Here is a 19,729-nt window from a genome sequence, read left to right on the forward strand (position 1 = left end):
ATTATTCAATATGGTTGGTGAAAAGCGAAAGGCTTCTAGTGAGGGTGGTAGTGCAAGGAAGAGGCAAGCCATTTCATCTGAAACCAAAGTGGCAATAATAAAGAAGCTTGATGCGGGTGAGAAAATGGTGAGCGTTGCACGGGCATACAACTTGAATCGTTCGACGATCGTTCGTTAAATGTTTTTTTTCCCAGTACAAACCAATGCGTGTTACTTATACAAGCCTTAAACATACAAATGCACTTATATAAACCTTCAATATACTTATATAGGCCTTAAACATGAATTATAATACAAAATATAGCACTGAATCAACTTACGAACAAATTCATCTCGGAACCTAACTCGTTCATAAGTAGGGGAGCGTCTGTAGCCGCATTTTCCAGATCGACGTTTTGTTCGGACGATCAAATGCGACGCTGCCTCGACTCAAAAAGGTTATGAATGAAAAAAAAAACGGACACATAATGAAGCTTTTTTTGTAATTTCTGCTCTCCACGGCACCCCTTTGGGTTTCGATGACCGTGCGCCCCCAAAAAGAAAAAAAGAGAAAAGACGCAGGAGGGATGATGAAGATGCCTGGCGCTCGCCGAGGCCTTCTGTCTGGCAGAAGACGCTCCAAGAACCCGCTGAGTGCGCGGCGGGTAAAAATGCGGGTGCGGCCACGGTTGCGGAGGAGGTCAGGCTTCCGTAGAAAGGCGGCGCCCACAAACCGTGGAGAAGAAAGTGCGGGGAAAGTTTCAAAAGCAGTCAAGAGTCATGACGGGGGCAAGGCGTGAAATAGTTGTGGTGGAGTATGGAATGTATTCTTATGCTTTTTGTTAGTCAATTGGTTTATTTAGTGGAGTCACTAGAATAGAATTTTGCATGGCCTAGCGGAAATTTCCGTCCGCGACACCTATGAGTTAGGGGCGCGTCATCTACCAGGACACGCCCATTTCTTTGTTCACATTTTCCTGCCTAAAGTTTGTATCTATGTCACATGACCTTTGTAAATAAAACTGGTGGATCTGTTGGGGGCAGGCGGGGAATTCAAACTGGTCAGGCTGGAGGTTAGACGCATCTCCTGGCGCTGGCTTTTCTGACTCCCTCCTTCAGCTGAAGCTAGATAAAAGTCATCATGGCCGACTCTGTGTGCTTCCTCTAATTCGAAGTTATTGAATGTTTATCGATTAGTTCCAACAGCTGTACCCACGTGGCGCTAAAAGGACGGCACAATCTGACCCATCCATGATAAATTCATGAGTTTGAACGTTTCTTCGCGGGCCGCCAGCCCTCCCGCTTGAAACGGAGCAGACGTCTAGGCGACGGGCAGCCGGCGTTCCCGAGCGCCGACGCTGAATAATGCGGCTGCTGAATTCCAAATCCGGGCAAATGTTCTTGGTGGCACGCTCCCCAAACTTCAGTGACTGCAGACCAAGGTTTACAGATGGCGGCGGCGAGGACTTCACCTGTCCCACGTCCAAATGAATTGGACGGGGAGGGTGCAAAAGTTCATCGGACATCCGGCGGCGGCGGCGGATTCATTCAAGAAGACATTGTGCTACTGTTGGCCAATTTTGTCGGCGCAATCCCCGTGACCGCTTCGTAAACCGACATCCGGCGGAACGGCGTCTTCGTAAATGTAGGCATTTTCTTTCTTCCTTTCTTGCGCTGGATGGCGCCTGGTCCAAAAATAATGATCATGGAAATAGATCCCATTGACAACGTGCCACATTCCCGACTGTGAGCAGCTTGCGGCTCGGCGAACATAATCCAGAAACGTCCTCCAAAAACTTCCTCGCCGTAAAACTTTCCCTCATCCTCTCCCTGCCCTTCGTTCCAAGCGAGAAACAAGAAGAAGAAGATGAAGAAGAAGAAGAAGAAGCCCACGGCAGAAACGACACGCAAAAACAAATCCCGCCTTGTCCAGACGCGGCAAAGCAGGCGGGATGGCGGATCAGGACTGGAAGGATGGAGCCAGACTGAGTCCTCTTCATCCCCGTGTCCGATGGCGGATAGCTTACGGCCTTACGGCTAGGTGACAGCGCCGTTTGGACGAGCCACAGAAGAAGAGCGAGCGAGGATGGCCGTGGGGGGCGCCGCGCCACTCTCCGGGATAAAACCTCCGTTCCTCAGGAGGCCAGGAGATGGCTGGACGGCGGCCCGGAGGTCCACGCCGAGGCGAGGCTAATCGCTCCGTCTCGCCAGAAGAAATCAACTTTCAAGCGGTATCCGCATTCTTTCATCTTTTGCGACGCCGCCGTTCTGCCGGGGGGTGGGAGGGGCATACGAGACGCCGAGTACAGTGATGTGACCGGATGATTCGCCGCAAGACGTTTCGCCGACGGACGTTTGACAGACGGACAGGTTGCCGAATGGACGTTCCGCCGAACGACGGTTTCGCCGAAACGGGATTCGCGCGCTCGCCCCGCCCCCGGATCGCGTGTGTACAGGTTTTTCAACCTCGGCCCGCGGGCCATATACGGCCCGTTAGGATTTTGGAGGTTGGGAGACAGCCAATGAGAGGCCGGTGAGGTGTCAGAACATTGTCAACGCAAGAGCAACTCTATCATGCTAATTTCAAAATAAAGTACAGGAAGTGTCTTTAAGTTTGAATTTACGGTACTCGGACGTTTGGTCGCCCGGACGTTTGGTCGCCCGGACGTTTGGTCGCCGGACGTTTGACAACATGACAGAGAGTTTACTGTTGAAACCAGCTCTCAAAATTATATTCACTCGGGCGACCAAACGTCCGGCGACCAAACGTCCGGTCACGGAATTTCCCACGGACGAGTTTCGGGAAGCTGAACATTTCCTACGTCGAGACGTTCTTCATTAGAGCTGCCGCCGTATTGTGACGTAGCATTACCATACGAATACGTTTTGTCACACTTGGAATTTTAAGGCCGGTGTGGCGTCATGTGGTCACGGAAAAGAAGAAGCGTGACCCACGCAAATCCAGGAAGAACATGCAAAGTCTGCGAGGGAGCCGCCGGAGTCTCCGAAAACACTGACAAAGTTGAGTAGGATTCGGATGATTTTCAACAAGGTGCCATCCAGCTTAGGCCTACGTTAACACTTATTGTCGCCTTTGCTAAAAGCGCTCACCTTGGCTAATCGGCATGCAAAACATCCAGCGCCCCTCTCGGCCAATCGACAGCTCGCTGCGCTCCCCCCGCCGCCGTAGCACGGGAGCATCCGATTAAAACAAAGAAAAACCCGCGCACACAAAAGGTGCAAAGCATCAAAATCGCAATTGCGGCGCATCTTGCAAAACAAACACTTAGCTTTGTCAGCGCGTCAACGGAGACAAGGCGATTGGCGCCGAGCGGCGCCGTCTGGATCCACTCCAGGCCGGGCGCCGGCGCCAAGGCGAGCGGCTTAAGAGTAGATCTGGAGGCGGGCGAGGCGAGGCGCAGACTCAGCCCCGCGGCCGTGGCGGATTCCAGATAGTCCGGCCGTGGCGCATTCCGCCTGGCCGCTCGCCTCGTTCTAAGCCGCCGCTCGTCCGACTCGGCCGGCGCGACGCTCGCCTTTAAGTCGCGATAAGCCGCCGTTTGTATTTCCTACGTCTACCCGGGGAAAACAATGACGCGCCGTCCGTCCGGCGCCCGCAAATGAATGGGGCTCGGGAAGCTAATTAATCCGCAAAGGTTTCATGTCTTAATCCCCAAAGTCAAGGGGGTCATTGTCCTCACAAATGAGGTCAACGCCGCTCCCGGCGGAAATAAAGAGCACGGTGATACCCCGCGCCGGCGTGGCTAATGTCACGGGTGACGAGCGGCGAGCGAGACGCAAAGGTCGAGGGTCAACGGGGACTCCCACCTTGAACAAACCCTTCGAATCAAGCGGTGAATCGGCGGATGGTCGTACGGGCGCTAAAGCGCCGTCATCGGTAACGGCGAGTAGCGTCAAATCGAGCGCCGATGCTACACAACAGTTGTTCTTTTTCAAGATCTACTTTTCACCAAGATGGCCGCCAGCTATGCGTACCGCTGTAAAAAAATATACCTACCCCAACGTGGGAAGTTAGTCACATGGATTGGACGGCCATCGCCGCCAATGGCGGACCATTAGTTACGCAGATAGAACTATTGCGAGTACGCGGTAATATGTTTTGACGATGATCTTTACAAAATCTGTTTCAAAATACCGTATTTTCACAACTATAAGTCGCACTTAAAACTCTTAAATTTTCTCCCAAATACAGTGCGCCTTATAATCCTGTGTGCTTTATATATGAAAAAAAGTGTCATTCATTGAGGGTGCGCCTTATAATGCAGTGCGCCTTATAATGCGGTGCGCCTTATAGTCGTGAAAATACAGTAAGCTAAATTCTATTGTCTATGCATTGACTTGGATGGGAAGGTTGCCTCTACCAACATGGGCTGTCTTATGGAATCCAATGATTGATTATAGCGTTGCACCGTTTGTGCTATTGACCAAAGCCGATGGTGCAAAATGTTGGGGGACCAAATTGAACGTGTTATGTCAATTATTAGAAAGTTACTTTCAAAACAAACGAGTATTATAGCATTGCAAAATGGTGGTCATGTTTCCGCATAACAAGAGTGTAGACATACGTACGTATGTATCTACGGCGTAGGGGATGATCTATCCACGTCAACACTAATTAGCTGCTTTTGTTTGTCGCGCGGCGCCCATTAAAAACCCAGTAGAGCCATTAAAGTTAGCGCCCCCCCAAAACTCCCTCACGTTTAATAGCCGCCGCCGCAGGTTGTTGATTTGTGGGAGTGGCGTCGTGGCGTCGCCAACGTCGCCATCCATCGCTCTTCCCGACGCGTTTGTCCAACGGCAAGGAAGACGAAGAAGAGGAGGGGGGGGGGGGGGGGGGGGGGGGACGACGACAACGACGCTTGTTCCCGAGCTTTGCGGCGTAATGCCGACAAACCCGCCATCGCCGAGCCACCGGGCGACGGCGGGCCTGACGGGATTAGACCAGCAGGTGTAGCGCAGACGCTAACAGATAGAACGCAAAGCCGAGTTGTCTGGCTCTCGAGGGAACGGGGGAGGGGGGGGGGGCGCGATTTGTTTGCCGCTCCGCTAACGCTGCCGCGTCGGAGTGCGCAAACAAGACGACCGTCATCCCGTTCCAGTCTGCCGTGGGCCGCACGCGTGGCTTTTAACCGCGCTTCCTAATTCAGGCTCAAGCTATTGTGCGCGTTGGCGTCGCTTTCCCGGAAGGCGACCGCGATCAAGTCCATCCGCACATTTGACGGTTTCAATTTTTCAATCGTCCCACAGAGCTCCGATTTCCCAAAACCAGCCCGCTATGCTATGCTAAGCTAAGCTAATGGAAGTGATTGGTTGTTTGCAATTGTCTGAAAATCGACTCAGGGCCAATTGAAAATCTATTTAATGCAATATACCGCAATAATTTTCTACCAATGAATTTTTTGCCAACCCCTGCCCCCGCCTACCACCCGCGTAAGCTACGTTCGCGTAAGCGCCGCTGTTCGCTAACGGCCCGTATCGCTGGGCGCGCCCAGGGACATAAAGACGGCGAGACATTTCCCCAGGCCGTGCCCCGCCTGCGAGCGCGCCGATTACGTCGGCGGGCCCCGATAACAAGGGGCCGGCCGCGTTAGCTGTAGTTGGACGTGCCCCCTCCCTCCGGCCCCCCGCTTGATTCCTGGCGCTAAGCCTATTATAAAATCAATAAACAATTGAGCTCCCCGTGGCCCTCCTCCTTGGAAATCTTTTTCTCCTCCCGAGATCCTCCGAGGCGACGGGCGAGCACGAAGGCGTCCGGGCCAATGACTTATTCGCGTTAGATTCCCGTCAGATCGGAAGCGGCGACCGTCGACGCGGACGATGGACGTCAGCGCCAAAAATTTGGGTGTTTAGGAGCGAGGGAAAACATCGATAGCATCTTTTAGCCACTCGCTACAGTCCGATGCCGATAGCGGTAGCCGCGGAAACGGCTAAAACGAGTGCATATTCACTGAAATATCTATCGATATCGGGCGGGCGGCCATGTTGGTAGGGGCAACTTTCCCATAAAAGTCAATGCATAGCAAAACTGAAGTCTTATTTCTCAAATGATTGATATTATTACGTTTTTTTTTTAAATTAATACCAAAACACCCCCTATTGGCTGGTATTGACCGCGTTCAACGTCTAATCCAGGGGTCGGGAACCTTTTTGACAGAGAGAGCCATAAACAATTCATATTTTCTAATGTTATTTCTTGAGAGCCATTTTCAGAATTGAAAGGTAAAAATACATGAAAATGTGTGATGTTTTTTTTTGTCATTTCACCACTTTTAAAGTACAAAAAGTCTCTGAATTCTTTTGACAACATTGTTATGCTGTTGCTAATAAATCAGTATCAATGATATCACAAACAAAATTATGATTAAAGTGGTGGTAGAGTGTAATGTCTCACCAGTGATTTCCATATTTTATATCACAGGTTAGTGGAGAGCCATATGCATCCATGGAAAGAGCCACATATGGCTCCCGAGCCACAGGTTCCCTACCCCTGGTCTAATCCATTTGAAGTGGGAGGGCTGGCCGGCCATCCATCCTCCCGCTGCAAACGGATTGGACGTCTCCTCTTGATAAACTCATTGAAATTCAAAGTCTGACTGGACGAGGCTGACTAGCACGCCATTTTTGCTGGCGGCCATCTTGGGTAGGTCGACCAGCGATCTCAAAAAGTACACGACACGCCACACTGGCCTTTCGTCCGCGCTCCCAGATACCGACGACGCCATTTTAACGCGGTATCGCAAGCGCTGCTCGCCGTACTGCCGCGAGTCCCGCCCCTTCCACCGCTTGGCTCCGCCTTAAAGATCCGCGACGAGGTTACTTTTGGTCGGAGAAGAAGAAAGTTGATCTGGCAGCGAAATCTGATGATGTTTGCGAGGCTTTTGACAAACTTCCTGTTGAGAAAGGCGGCTTGGCGTGTTTTCATCTCTGGCGTTGACGGAAGGCTTTTTAATTGTCACATTGTTGAAATGTAATAACCTCGCCGTTGATAAAAATCTGCTAAGAGCCAGCCCGCCCGCCCGAACGACCGACAGCCGATGATGTCGAGATGAGGCATCAAAGGAGGTGACATTAGCAGACTTTTAATTCCTTCTGTCAGGCCCAACTCCCGTCCCGATGGCGACGTCACGCGCCTTTCCATCCGCGGCGAGGTCGCCGACGAGCTCGTCCGCGCTCTCTTCCTCCCCCCTCCTCATCCTCTCCCTCATTTCCTCCGATTGTTTGTCCCCAGGATTTTTCTCGGAGTGCCGTCGCCGTCGTCAGACTCGACGGGCGCGTTCGATCCCCCGGAGATCGACAAACTAACTTTGTGACGACGCGGCGTGCGACATTTGGAGCGAAGAACGCGGCTCGTGGAGCGTGCGCTGTCGGAAAGAGTTTGCCAAAAGCGAACCGCCAATCAAAACGGGGACCGTCAGGAAAGGAGAAGTCGATCGACCGTCGGTTCGGAAACGAGACGTCGAAAAAAATGTAACCAAAACGTTAACCCGGGAGCGTTGTTTTGGTCTTTCTATGGGTTAGTGCAGGGGTCGGGAACCTTTTTGACGAAGCTCATTCAAGACTACTTCTCTCTTCTCTCTTAACTATTTCATTCACTTTTTTTCACCTTGCCGTTATAGCAAATATGAGTAAAAATACTGCCCGTTTATGTATCACGCTTCCCAGGTTTGAAGCCGCCACGCGGTCCCAGCACCGCGTGTCCAAGGTCTGCTTATTAGCGTGGCGGATGAGCTCTACGGCTCCGCCATTTGCCCGCGTCTCACACGGCAGCCGTCGCCATATGGCCGCCGTGAGATTTCCCCCCTCGCCGCCTCCGACAGCTGGACGCCTGCTAACAGGGGACGCCCGAGCTTGGCAGCCGTACGGCTTGCGCTCGCGCTCCACATCGGAGGGTGTGCGCACGCGCCGACTGAATCGGGCTCGGACGGGTGGCTAAAAAGGGCAGCTAGCCGCTAGCTCGTGAGCGCTCGGTCATCGGAACGACGCCGGATTCTATTGGTAAGACAATACAGACGCTCCCCTACTTACGAAGGAGTTAGGTTCCGAGCGATTGTTCATAAGTTGAATTTGTTCGTAAGTTGCTCAGTGCTATATTTTGTATTATAATTTATGTTTAAGGCCTATTTAAGTATATTGAAGGTTTATATAAGTGCATTTGTATGTTTAAGGCTTGTATAAGTAACACGCATTGGTTTGTACTGAAATTTTTTTTTTAATAAAATGGAGAGAATACATACAGTACTGTATACATACATGAGAGAGAGAGAGAGAGAGATTTACTAGAAAGTGGCCGAAAGAAGCTATCTAATGACGATTGCAGTTTTCTTCTTTTTTTCCATCATAAATGATGCGGTAGCACTGTATGGCATCATTCAATTGATTTGCAAACTTTGTGCAACGTTCAATATTTGCTGCTCGATCTTTCTGTTTATAAATGGTAGTGACGGTCGAACGATTCAAGTTGTATTCCCGTGCAACGCTCACCACTTTCTCACGCGCATCAAGCTTTGTTATTATTGCCACTTTGGTTTCAAATGAAATGGCTTGCCTCTTCCTTGCACCTCCCTCAATAGAAGCCTTTCGCTTTTCACCAACCCTATGGAATAATGGATGCACGAGATATTTAATGATACAAATGAAAAAAGGTTCTTTGCACACTGGATATATTTTCACGCACTTCCGCATTGGAACGAACTGGGCAGAGGAAGGTGGATGCTGGGTGAGCTGAGCTCTCACAGCGCCAGGCGTCGTCGGTATTAGCGGCGGAAAGAAGCACTACTCGGAAAAAGGCGCGCAATACAAAATGGAACTTACGAACATTTTTGGACATAAACGCAATTTGCAGACATGTTCGTATGTACCATTGTTCGTAACTCGAATGTTCGTAAGTAGGGGAGCGTCTGTATTACTAAGCGTGCATGGCAAAAGCCAGGCAAAATGTCCAAATTGGGCCCAATTAACCATTTTGTCGCGTGCGTCATGCGGCTCCTCGTTAGTGTTACAGGGTCGCTGGTGCGAGGAGGGTGTTACATTTAGTGTTACCGCGCTCACGCTGGGACCACAATTTACAGTGTGCTAAAAAAGAAAGAAAGAAAAAAAATCCCCCAAAACATCCCAAATTCACCTTAAAAGTGAATTGAACTCAAAGCCAAATCCCACTAGCCACTTGCGGATTGATTTTTTTGTTAACATTTGGACGGACGCCATTGCAAAAAGTATTTTGGGGAATATAAATCGCACTTTGAAATAGTAAGGCCGGGCCGGCCCCTTTCTTATGCATGTTATGCCGAGTTTCTTGGTACACGGTCGATTGGTCGCCGGTCTTTTGGTCGCCCGGAAGGTAAGTGATAATTACCATTTAAATTGTTGCTCAAATTCCCTAAATACAAACTGCGAATGACTATTAAGTCATACTTAATGCCCCAAATTTCCTGAACTTTTATTGTGTTTTGTTGGAAAACTTGTTAAGACCCTGACTGAACTGACGTAGCTTCTTAAAGGGACAACGCATGTACATACAAACTCTTCTACCCTCTCATGGCCATTGTTGGCTTTGATTGATGTGTAGACCCTGTTGTTTTACCTTGTTTTGTCGCCGGTCTTTTGGTCGCTGGTCTTTTGGTCGCCCATTGTCGCGGTCCGGGCGACCAAAAGACCGGCGACCAATCGACCGCACACGGGGTTTCTTAACCTACAGACTATCCTCATCAATGTCACCGTGCCATGTTATTATTGTGACTTTACCGAGGGCGAAAGGGAAAGGACGATCTTTTGGTGGGCCGGGGCGAGCAGCTGGCTAACGGGGAACGATAATGACCTGGGAAACGCGGCGCTCGCCGACCGGACGGCCGATCGTCCGGGCGACAATGGCGCGCTCGGCCGCCTGGAAAATGGTTTTCACGGGCCGGTCCGGGCTCGGCTGGCTGACTAATTGACATTGCCAAATATTTTAAGAACAATCGGAATGTGGCAGTGGGGTGAAGAAAAAAGCGGGGAGATCTTAATCCCCGGACTTAATTCCTCCCCCCCTCGCCCTCCTCGCTCACTCGCTCGCCCTTTCTGTCTCTTCTCTTGTCTGGGTGATGATGAGAGCCAGAGAGCCACTGAGCACATTTCTCATGTCACATTTGTCATGTCGGCGCCCTGATGTTGACACAAAAGACTTTTATGCGACCTGTCAAAGGCCTCCAGAGGAGGAGGAGGAGGAGGACCAGCAGAGAGAAAGAGGGAGAGAGAGAGATTCCTCAGCGGCGGTGTCACATGTCAGCAGCTCCTCCATTTTTAACAGGGCAAAGGTCAACGGCTTGAGCATCCGCCTGCCAAGTGGCCTGGCTCAGACAAGCCCAACTGTACTGAGCACCCATTGGTCACCAGAAGATCCAGTCTGGTCTTTCCACCAACCGTATTTTCACGACTATAAGGCATACATAAAAGTCTAAAATTTTCTCCAAAATAGACAGGGCGCCTTATAATCCAGTGCGCTTTATATAGGGACCAATACTAAAATTGTTATCACAATAAAACCAAATAAATCAGTCGATAGGACAACTACGGCAATCAGCCCCAGACTCTACTATAATCCGATTTTTGGGCGACTGCATCTTGATGTTTAAAAAAAGAAAAATCGTGTTGGAATTCGGCCGCCACGTTGGTAAATCGAATGACAAGTTGGTGCAGATTTCTTCCCACAAGTGGATGAGCCTTGCACAGGAAGTGGAAGCACTTGGCGAGAAAAAAAAGTTGGGAAAAAACACACCAACGGGACACATAAATTAGCATGGCAGTCGCGCAAGTGTCGACGCCACATGGACACGCCGCGCTTTAAAGTGTCGGTGCGGCGGCCTGGTGGAATATTCGGGCTTTCAGAAAAGACAGTTAAAGGAAAGTGCCTGGTCCGGTTCAACTTTCAAACGCCATCAAAAATACCGCATTTTCACGACTATAAGGCGCACCGCATTATAAGGCACACCCTCAATGCGCACATTTTAATTTTTTTTCCACATATAAAGCACACTGGATTATAAGGCGCCCTGTCTATTTTGGAGAAAATTTAAGAATTTTAAGTGCGCCTTATCGTCGTGAAAATACGGTAAGCCAATCAACGTGTTCGATGAGCTCCACTTTCCCCAATAACGTTGCGCCGCTTTGACCGCGGGCGTCAAAGTCACGAAAAGCTGAGAAAACATTGGTTTTAATGGTGCACTTCAAGATTCGTTTTCCAACTCCAAGTTGCCCCATCCAAGATGGCCGCCAACAGCGAGCGACACCCCCGCCCCGACTGTAAAGTGATCGGACATCTAGGACTCTCCACGGCTGCCACCGACTAATTAACGGAAGCTTTGACAGTGATAAAATAATCGGTTGAGGGAAAAAAAGCTAGTTATGATTTGATTTGAATGTCAACGCAACGACCTTGATGGGAATGTCGCCCCGACCAAAATGGCCGCCCTGAGGGGGCGATCAAAGCTCTTTTCATGCCTTTGTCGGGAATTTCAATGAGTATCACTCATAGACGTCCAAGCCATTTGAAGCGGGACGGTGACACATTGGTGCCAAACCTCCCACATCAAACGGATTGGACGGCTATTCCCGTCTATAGCATTAAAAGTCTGACCAAGCTAAGATTACAACACCTTTACATTTCATGTAAATATTAGTATTAAAATAGGAAGAAAAACAATATCCCTTGACATTCGCGTCATCTTGTGATCACGAATAGCGTTGAAGCTAGCAAAACCAGATGCAATTTTTGGCTGAAAGGTGCATTTGGAGAAGGCAACTCCCCTTCTTCAAAACATCTCGACCTTCCTTCACACTCCACGTGTTATTGTTGATGACTGTAATCCAACATTTCAATCATTAGCGCTGCATTTGAGGCGCAGGGAAGCTAGCTTTTCTTCTCACGTTGCCGTATTATTTGGAAACAATTTAACCTTGCCTCCAAATTCGGAATTCACGGTGGAGCTGAACGCGGCATTAGCCAGTGAGCTGTTAGCAAATCTAGCACACAATGGCAGGATCAAACCTGCTAGCCAGTAAGAAAAACATGCTCCAAATTGTAGCGTCCCGATTTACCGACAATGGATAACAAAATTATCTGTTTTCGCTCCAATCTTAACTGTTTGTTTTTTTTAAACTGAGAAATAGGTTGTCCTTTCTCCTCAATATGGAACATTCGTTTTCGTAGTTTATTCCCGAAGTAGTGACGATGCAGTGGATTGGAATGCCGCTAGACTGCTAGCTCGTGTGCTTGTTGTTGTTGCTAGTGTGACATGCTAGTGTTTGATTTATTAACGATTGCATGTTGAGAATGTACAACAAGTTTGGATTGGATGTGTTTATCGGTGTTCGATTGTTGATCCTTTGATCCATATGGCAAGTGTATGGCATGTTAAAGAATATCGGTATTCGATTATTGATGTCTTAGCACATAGCTTGAGGCACGGGTAATGTTTATTTACTTATGAAATACGAGCGTGAATGTGCGAGTCTAGGGTCATGCACATGGAATAGCATTTAGCACGCTACCTTCGGCCGCCATTATCCTGTACAGTGTCTATGACGGTCATAGAAAGGATGTTATGTTATTGATATTGCATTGTTTGCCCTGTTGAATAATTGAGAAGTTGTAAAAAGAAAAGATAACACAAGTTATGACTGTATATTGAACGAGTGTAATTGTACATTGTTTTGGGTTCTAAAGTGTTGCTAATATATAAATATATATATATGTATGTATATTAGCAACATTTTAGAACCCAAAACACAATGTACAATTACACTCGTTCAATATACAGTATGTATTTATGTATATATGTATGTGTATGTGTGCATGTGTGCATGTGTGCATGTGTGCATGTGTGCATGTGTGCATGTGTGCATGTGTATATGTGTATATATGTGTATATATGTGTATATATGTGTGTATATATTTCTCCCTGTGTTTTAAGATTAAATGCAGGGTGTAACACTAGCAACAGAAGTAGGTAGCGCAGGTCGATAAAGATTCCCTCCCGTCGTCTGCTAGCTAGCTACTTTGTAAATAACAGTTGGCGTCATGTTTTAATAATTAGATGAACAAGTGACATTCAAAAGGACACGAGATAGACTCAAACAAGACGACGTGTCGCTAACGTGTTAGCCGCATTGGCACTCGTCAATATTAGAGACGTTCTTCCATCCGCCGCTGACATTCGTGTGCATTTTCTGTATTTTTAATCCAACATCCAAAGAGGGCAGACTTAAGTTGCATCTTTGTGTCGAGTGTTTTATTTTATTCATTCTATTTTTTATTTATTTTTTCGCGATGGACGCTAAGAAGAGGAGAAAAAAAAAGTCAAAGCCAGCGCATTAAAATTCAGCAGCTAATTATGTCGGCGACACCCCCAGCCTGTTGAGAAAGCGTTGTGTTTAATAGTGTCTATAAAGAAAATAGCTTTTTATCTCGTGCTCATTTTCATTAATTCCTAATTGGGGTCTTGTGTATGTGTGTGTGTGTATGTGTGTTACTATTTCTTAGATTAAAATAAACATCGCCCATCCCGTGTACAAACCCATCAGACTACACGCGAGTGATAAGGACTTCATGCCTCTGTGAATAAATAAACAATTTCATCTCCACTGGTGGAATTAAGTTGCTTACAGCCTTAAGCTAAGACGCTCTCATTTATATTTATATTTATATTTCTCTCCAAAGACTTAAAAGCACACGCGCTAGCTTTGGCAAATTAACTCTGCCGTGTTTTTTTTTTTTTGACCTGCTTTATATGTATATCTTTAATTAGTGTCTTGTTTAGCTTAAACTGACTGATTATCGCACGTTGGTGACCTAATTAGCGCGTTCGCGTTTGTGGGGCCGCCCCGAGGAGCTCGCCCGAGTTACCTTTTGAAAAGTGGCGCGATGGCCGCCGACCGGCCCCGCCCGATCCCGACGAACGTGCGCTCGGACGGAAGTACCGTATTTTCACGACTATTCGGCGCATCGTATTTTTAGCCGCAGTGTCAGTAACGAGTGCTATTTCTGTATTTTAAACACACAAATGACGCACCGTTTTAAAGACGCAGCCAGGCATGGCATATAATGCTATTTTATTATTTTAAACACACAAAGGATGCACTGTTTTTTTAGACGCATATATGTTATATATTATATATGAATATCTAACCGCAATAGCTAGCGCTGGCTACCGGAAGCAGCCTATTTCCGGTGCGCAGTGACTGCTGGGAAATATAGTTCTTGCACGCTACACCCACACGCTAAAAACACGTTTTAAAAAAGGCAACCGAAGCAAAACTGAGTCGGCTTGTACTTTATTTAGACATTTTACAACTTACGTCATCATCACCCACAAATCTATCAAAGTCCTCATTTTCTGTGTCCGAATTAGTAAACAATTGAGTCTTCCAAAACGCCGGGTCCAGCGTTTGTAGTTCTCAAGCCTCCGGGAATGACGGCAAGCTCCGAGTTATTATATATAATATATATATAGTTCGCAGTCTACCTTTGAATGCTCCGTTGACGCCAACATCTAGCGGCAGGATTTCTTTTGTAAATACAGCCGAAATGATCATACTGGGTGTATTGAAGAACTGGGTGTATTAAGAACTCAATATCCCAGCAGTCACTGCGCAGTACTTTTTCTACGGGAAATAGTAGAGTCTGGGGCTGTTTGCCGTAGTTGTCCTATCGACTAATTTATTTTATCTTATCGTGATAACAATTTTAGTATTGGTCCATATATAAAGCGCACTGGATTATCAGGCACCCTGTCTATTTTGGAGAAAATTTTAGACTTTTATGTGCGCCTTATAGTCGTGAAAATACGGTATTTAGAAGAACGCGACGGCGCTTTCGCCCAATTTCCGAGAGCCGTAAACGAACACCTAGCCGGCTTTACCGGGGTCGGACCCGAACGGCGGAGGCTAACGTAATGCCGGTCCTAAAGCTAATGGTCACGGTAACCCTATCGCTAACGGTAACACTAACCGTGCTTAAAAGCTTTGGTTAAGTGGTACGACGCACGTCTAGCCTGCCTGCGTTAAGGGCCGAGCTTGGTTCTTCCCCGCCAGACGGGAGGCCCTGATTGGAAAATGATATCGGCCAGATTGCGGCGTGGCGGCTATGCTAGCGCTAGCGCAGGGGTAGGGAACCTATGGCTCTATAACAGACGACTGCTTTATCTCATGTTTGATAATAGATACATACAAAAAAAACACAAATATTATTATTTTGTAGTGTATCTGATTGTATTTGTATTTAGGGAATTTGAGCAACCATTTAAATGGTAATTATCAATAACCTTCCGGGCGACCAAAAGACCGGTGACCAAAAGATCGGCGACCAAAAGACCGGCGACCAATCGACCATGTACCCCACACCACCACCAAAAGAAGCAAAAACCTTTCTTCAATTGCCTTTTGACTATAGGTCGTGGCTCAGCAAAGTCCAATCTATCAAAGTCAGTCAGTCAGTCAGTCAGTCAGTCATTAACATAAATAAACCAGACAAATTGACACGTGCGCTCAGAGGCAAAAATGTCCCTGGAAAATTCCAAGAAAGGAGGCCGACGATTGATTGGAGAAGCACCCAAGGGAGCAAGTTCGGCGGACACGTCTAGCCAGTTACGTTTCGGTTACATCTCAGACCCCCCGTCAATGTGTTCTTTCTTTACGCGTTCACGTCTGTTTTGGGACGTTACAAACATTGTACTTTGCGCCTCCTCGGGTCAAATTGCCCGCTTCGGGGTCCAAATGTACTCGCGCCTCAACGGACCGTGACAGAAGTGCTTGTTTTTAAAAGCTAGCATGCGGAGAGGAGATAAATATGCAAGATTGTTCTGTGCAAAAGAAAAAGGAAAAAAAAAACTGCCTGCCCCGCCCGCGGTCAACGCAAAATTCCAAGAAATGAGGCTAGCTCAGACACGGGCAAACTACGGCCCGTTGTCCAAATTATTATATATTTTTTTCCAAGATGACGCCGTCACGCGGAAGCCAGTGGCAGTAGCTCTGTCCACTCTTATTTGTTTATCGTGTTTTACAGCCCTTCTATCTTTTTTTTGATGCAAGCAAACCTTCCGCCTTCAAAACCAAGCTGGTTTTATTTTTCAAGCAAATATCAGACAAGTCATTTGCTCATTTCCCCACACTGGTTGCGTTAAAAGAGGCCCCCGCATGTGAAAAATACAGGAAATCATTGGATGACCTGCATGAGCAATTCTGCCGTCGTTTTGTGATTTTGGACAAATTGACACTGTTTATGTTTCATATGTACTGTAAACGGATGCAGTTTTTATATGTATCGTATCTTGTGCTGACCCGGCCCGCCCGCCTGTCAAATTTTTAAAGTCAATGTGGCCCCCGGGCCGAAAAGTTTGCCCAACCCTGGGCTAGCTTAACCACAGACGGGCGACGAACGGCTTAGTGAGGGAAAAAAATGAGCGTCCTACCTGAAGACGGCGAGGCGGGACGCGGGCTGTCGTCCTGGACGCTCCCCGTCTGCGATCGGGCGCCCCCGGCGCCGCTCTCCTCGGTGACGTTGGAGGAGCCGGGCGTGGTGGAGCGGCTGATGGACTGGGACTCGGGGTCGCTGGCCGAGCCGCGCCGTTCCTCGGCGCCGTGCTGCGGCTGGAGCGCCGGCGCTTCCTCCGCGCTTCGCCGATCCTTGCCGTGGACGCGGGAGTGCACCGCCATCTGGTGATAGCTTCTGAAGACCCGCCCGCAGTCGGCGCACTCCGAGGGCTTGTCCTTCGGGCCGGCGAGGCCGGTCAGGCCGTAGTCGGCCGGGCCGCCGGGAGTCTCGGCGGCGCCCGGGTGGTGGGACATCAGCTCGAAGCCCCTGGCGTCCTCCTTGGCGGACGGCGTGGCCTTGGAAGCCTGCGGGGCCTCGGAGAGTTGCTTCTTGGCGCCGTCGGCGTGCGGGGCAAAGTCCGCTTTCTCCTTGGAGAAGGAGGCGGCGACGGCCATGTCGTCGTCCTGCCCCGGGGCGCCGTGGTGTTGCTGCTGCTGCTGCTGCTCCTTGGGCATGAAGGCGCGGTCCATGGCGATGCCGCGAGCCATGATCTGCCAGGCCTGGTAGCTGTTGAGGGAATCCATCTCGGCCACTTTGGCGGCGGCCTGCAGGCGCTCCATGCAGCTGGATTTGAGCGGCGGGACCAGGTTCAGGTTGAGGCAGCCCAGTAGAGAGCGCTTGTCATCGTCGCCCAGTCCGTGGCCCATCCCGGCCGCCGCCGCGGCCGCCGCGGCCGGGCCCAGGAGCTTGCTCAGCATGTCCTTCTCCTTGATGGCGATTCCCGCGTTGGCCAGCATCTGCTGCTGCTGATGCTGCTCGCTCAGGCCTTGCTTGTCCAGAGAAAGGAAACCTCCTTGGAGGCAGGAGATGTAGCGGGAGTAGAGGCTGGCGCGGGCCTCCTGGGCCAGGCCGCTCACGCCGTTCAGGGCGGCGGCGGTGGCGGCGTCGTGCTCCACGGCCAGCGGCGGCTTGCTCTTGATGGCCAGCTTGTTGAGGTGCACCTTCATGTGGTTCTTGAGGAACCAGGGCTCCTTGAAGCGACGGCCGCAGATCTGGCAGCAGTGCTCGAAGGAGTCCTTGTGCTTGCGCATGTGGCCCTTGAGGAACCAGGCCTGGCTGAAGACCTGGCCGCACACGTCGCAGCGGAACTCGGTGGCCGCCTGCGCGCCGCCGGCCCCGCCGGGGCCCTGGCCCGTGGTGTTCTCGGCCGTGATGTGGGCCTTCTCCACGTGGCTGATCAGCTCCTCTTCGTGGGCGGCGGCAAACTCGCACAGGGTGCACTTGTAGGGCTTGTGGAGGATGCGGATGTGGCGTTCCAGCTCCTCGCGTTTCTTGAACTTGCCCTTGCAGAAGGTGCAGCGGAAGCCGGCGGCCGGGTGGAGGGCCGGCTCGTCCTGGGGGCCGGACGGCCTGGGCGGGGACGGGGAAGGGGGCCGGGAGGCGGTCTCCGGGGCCGAAGGCGGGAGCAGGCCGCAGGCCGAGCCCAGTTGCTGCTGTTGAAGGAGGGCGTTGGCGCCGTGGTTGAGGCCCGGGTGGGGCTCGCGAGGGGTCGTCTGCGGGGAGAGGAGCCCGGAGAGGTTGCCGGAGAGATTCCCGCCGAGGTTGACTCCCCCGCCGCCACCACCGCCTCGCATCTGCTTGTCCCTCAGGATGGCTCGCTCCTCCAGCTCGTGGAGCAACCGGTTCTCCTCGCGGACCCGGCCTCGGCCCTTGCCCAGGTTGCCCAGCTTGTGGGTGCGCAGGTGGATCTTCAGGTTGCCCTTCTGAGCCGCCCGGTGGTCGCAGTAGGGGCACTTGAAGGGCTTCTCGCCCGTGTGGGTGCGCATGTGCAGCGACAGGATGCTGTTGAAGCGGAAGCGCTTGCCGCACAGCGGGCACGGGTACTTGCGGTTCTTGCGGGCGTCGTCCTCGATGTCGTTCATCTGAGACATGATGCCCAGGTTCTGGCCGTTGAGGAACTGCTGCAGGTCCACGCGCCCGTTCAGCCCGTTCAGTCCGTTCAGGCCGTTCAGGCCGCTCAGCGCGCCGCCGCCAACGCCGTCCATGTCGCGGTTGAGCTGGTTGGCCAGCAGCGCCATCTGACTGCCGATGGGTTGGCTGGCCAGGGCGGCGTGATGGCCCTTCTCGTCCAGCGGCGCCGCCGCCTTCTCCTCGGGGATCTGCTGCGGGCGCTGCAGGTCGGGGAAGGCGTGGCCCAGCTGGGCGGTCAGCTGGTGGAGCTTCTGGCTGATGGGGTAGCGGCCGTTGAGCACCGCGCCGCTCAGGTGGGCTTCCGTGTCGCCCGACGACATGCCGAGGCACAAGCTGGAGTCCTCCATCCTGGAAACCAGACAGAGTGGGCGTGTCAAAGAAAATTCATCTTCAAATTTCAGGCCCATTTCTGTCAAAAATTGCATTTCCTGGTACGAAAATAGGCTTTTTTTCGCAATATCATACGATACGCAATTCTTTTGGATTCGATTTTGGACCCATTTTGGCTCAAGTGACTATCGGAAATGCTCAAATGGTGGCGCCGATCTTTGATTGAGTCGCATTGTGTACCTAATGGAGTGTCCAAAGGCCTGTCGGGGGACGTTAGAAATGCTGCCACAAAAAAAAAGAATGGAAGGAAGGAAGATAGGAGAGAGCACACCATTTTGGGCCTAATAATTAGTCTTGTCGACACTGAGCTAACGGTGCTTAATTAGGCTACTTGTGCCCATCCTATCGGAATTGCGCCAATTACGCGCCCTAATGGAACGCGGCGGCGACGCCATTGTGAGACCGACCGCAATTAGGACGCGGGCAGTAAATAGCGCTTTAAATCGACGCCACGACTGGCCGCGTGCGGCTCCTTTCCTTTCCGTGTCATTTGGGGCGAGAGAACACCCAAAAAAACAAAAAAGTCAGCGCGAGAGAATGGTGACAAGAAGAAGAAGAAGAAATACTGGCAAGTAAACGCCGCTATCAAAACACAGCAAGTGGAGTCCGATTTTGTATTTTTCAACGTCCTTTTGTCAAACATATAGCATTTTACTTTTGTCACACTTTTCTATTCCCCATAAACTGCGTAAATCAGATTTTTTTTTTACAAATGAATGAATATACAATATAAATAAACCAAAATCAGTATTTATTCATGCCTCCAGCGAAATACTTTCTCGTGACTTACTTTGCAGTGCCCAATATTTTGGATACATAAATAAAAAAAGCATAAAAATACAATAACACCCCCCCCCAAATCTT

General features: G+C 50.1%; 1 protein-coding gene across 3 annotated transcripts in view; it reads right to left on the reverse strand.

The window, feature by feature from the left end:
• The window catches only part of znf536 (zinc finger protein 536), a 278,695-nt gene that overhangs the window by 61,686 nt on the left and 197,280 nt on the right, over positions 1 to 19,729 (reverse strand). For all 3 annotated transcript variants that reach the window (XM_077620102.1, XM_077620101.1, XM_077620100.1), the window contains one exon: positions 16,443 to 18,823. In XM_077620102.1, coding sequence (XP_077476228.1) covers positions 16,443 to 18,822 — 2,380 coding nt within the window. In that variant the 5' untranslated portion in view covers position 18,823. The remainder of the gene's footprint in view (positions 1 to 16,442; positions 18,824 to 19,729) is intronic.

The sequence above is a fragment of the Stigmatopora argus genome, chromosome 2, assembly GCF_051989625.1.
Source record: "Stigmatopora argus isolate UIUO_Sarg chromosome 2, RoL_Sarg_1.0, whole genome shotgun sequence".
Lineage (NCBI taxonomy): Eukaryota > Metazoa > Chordata > Actinopteri > Syngnathiformes > Syngnathidae > Stigmatopora > Stigmatopora argus.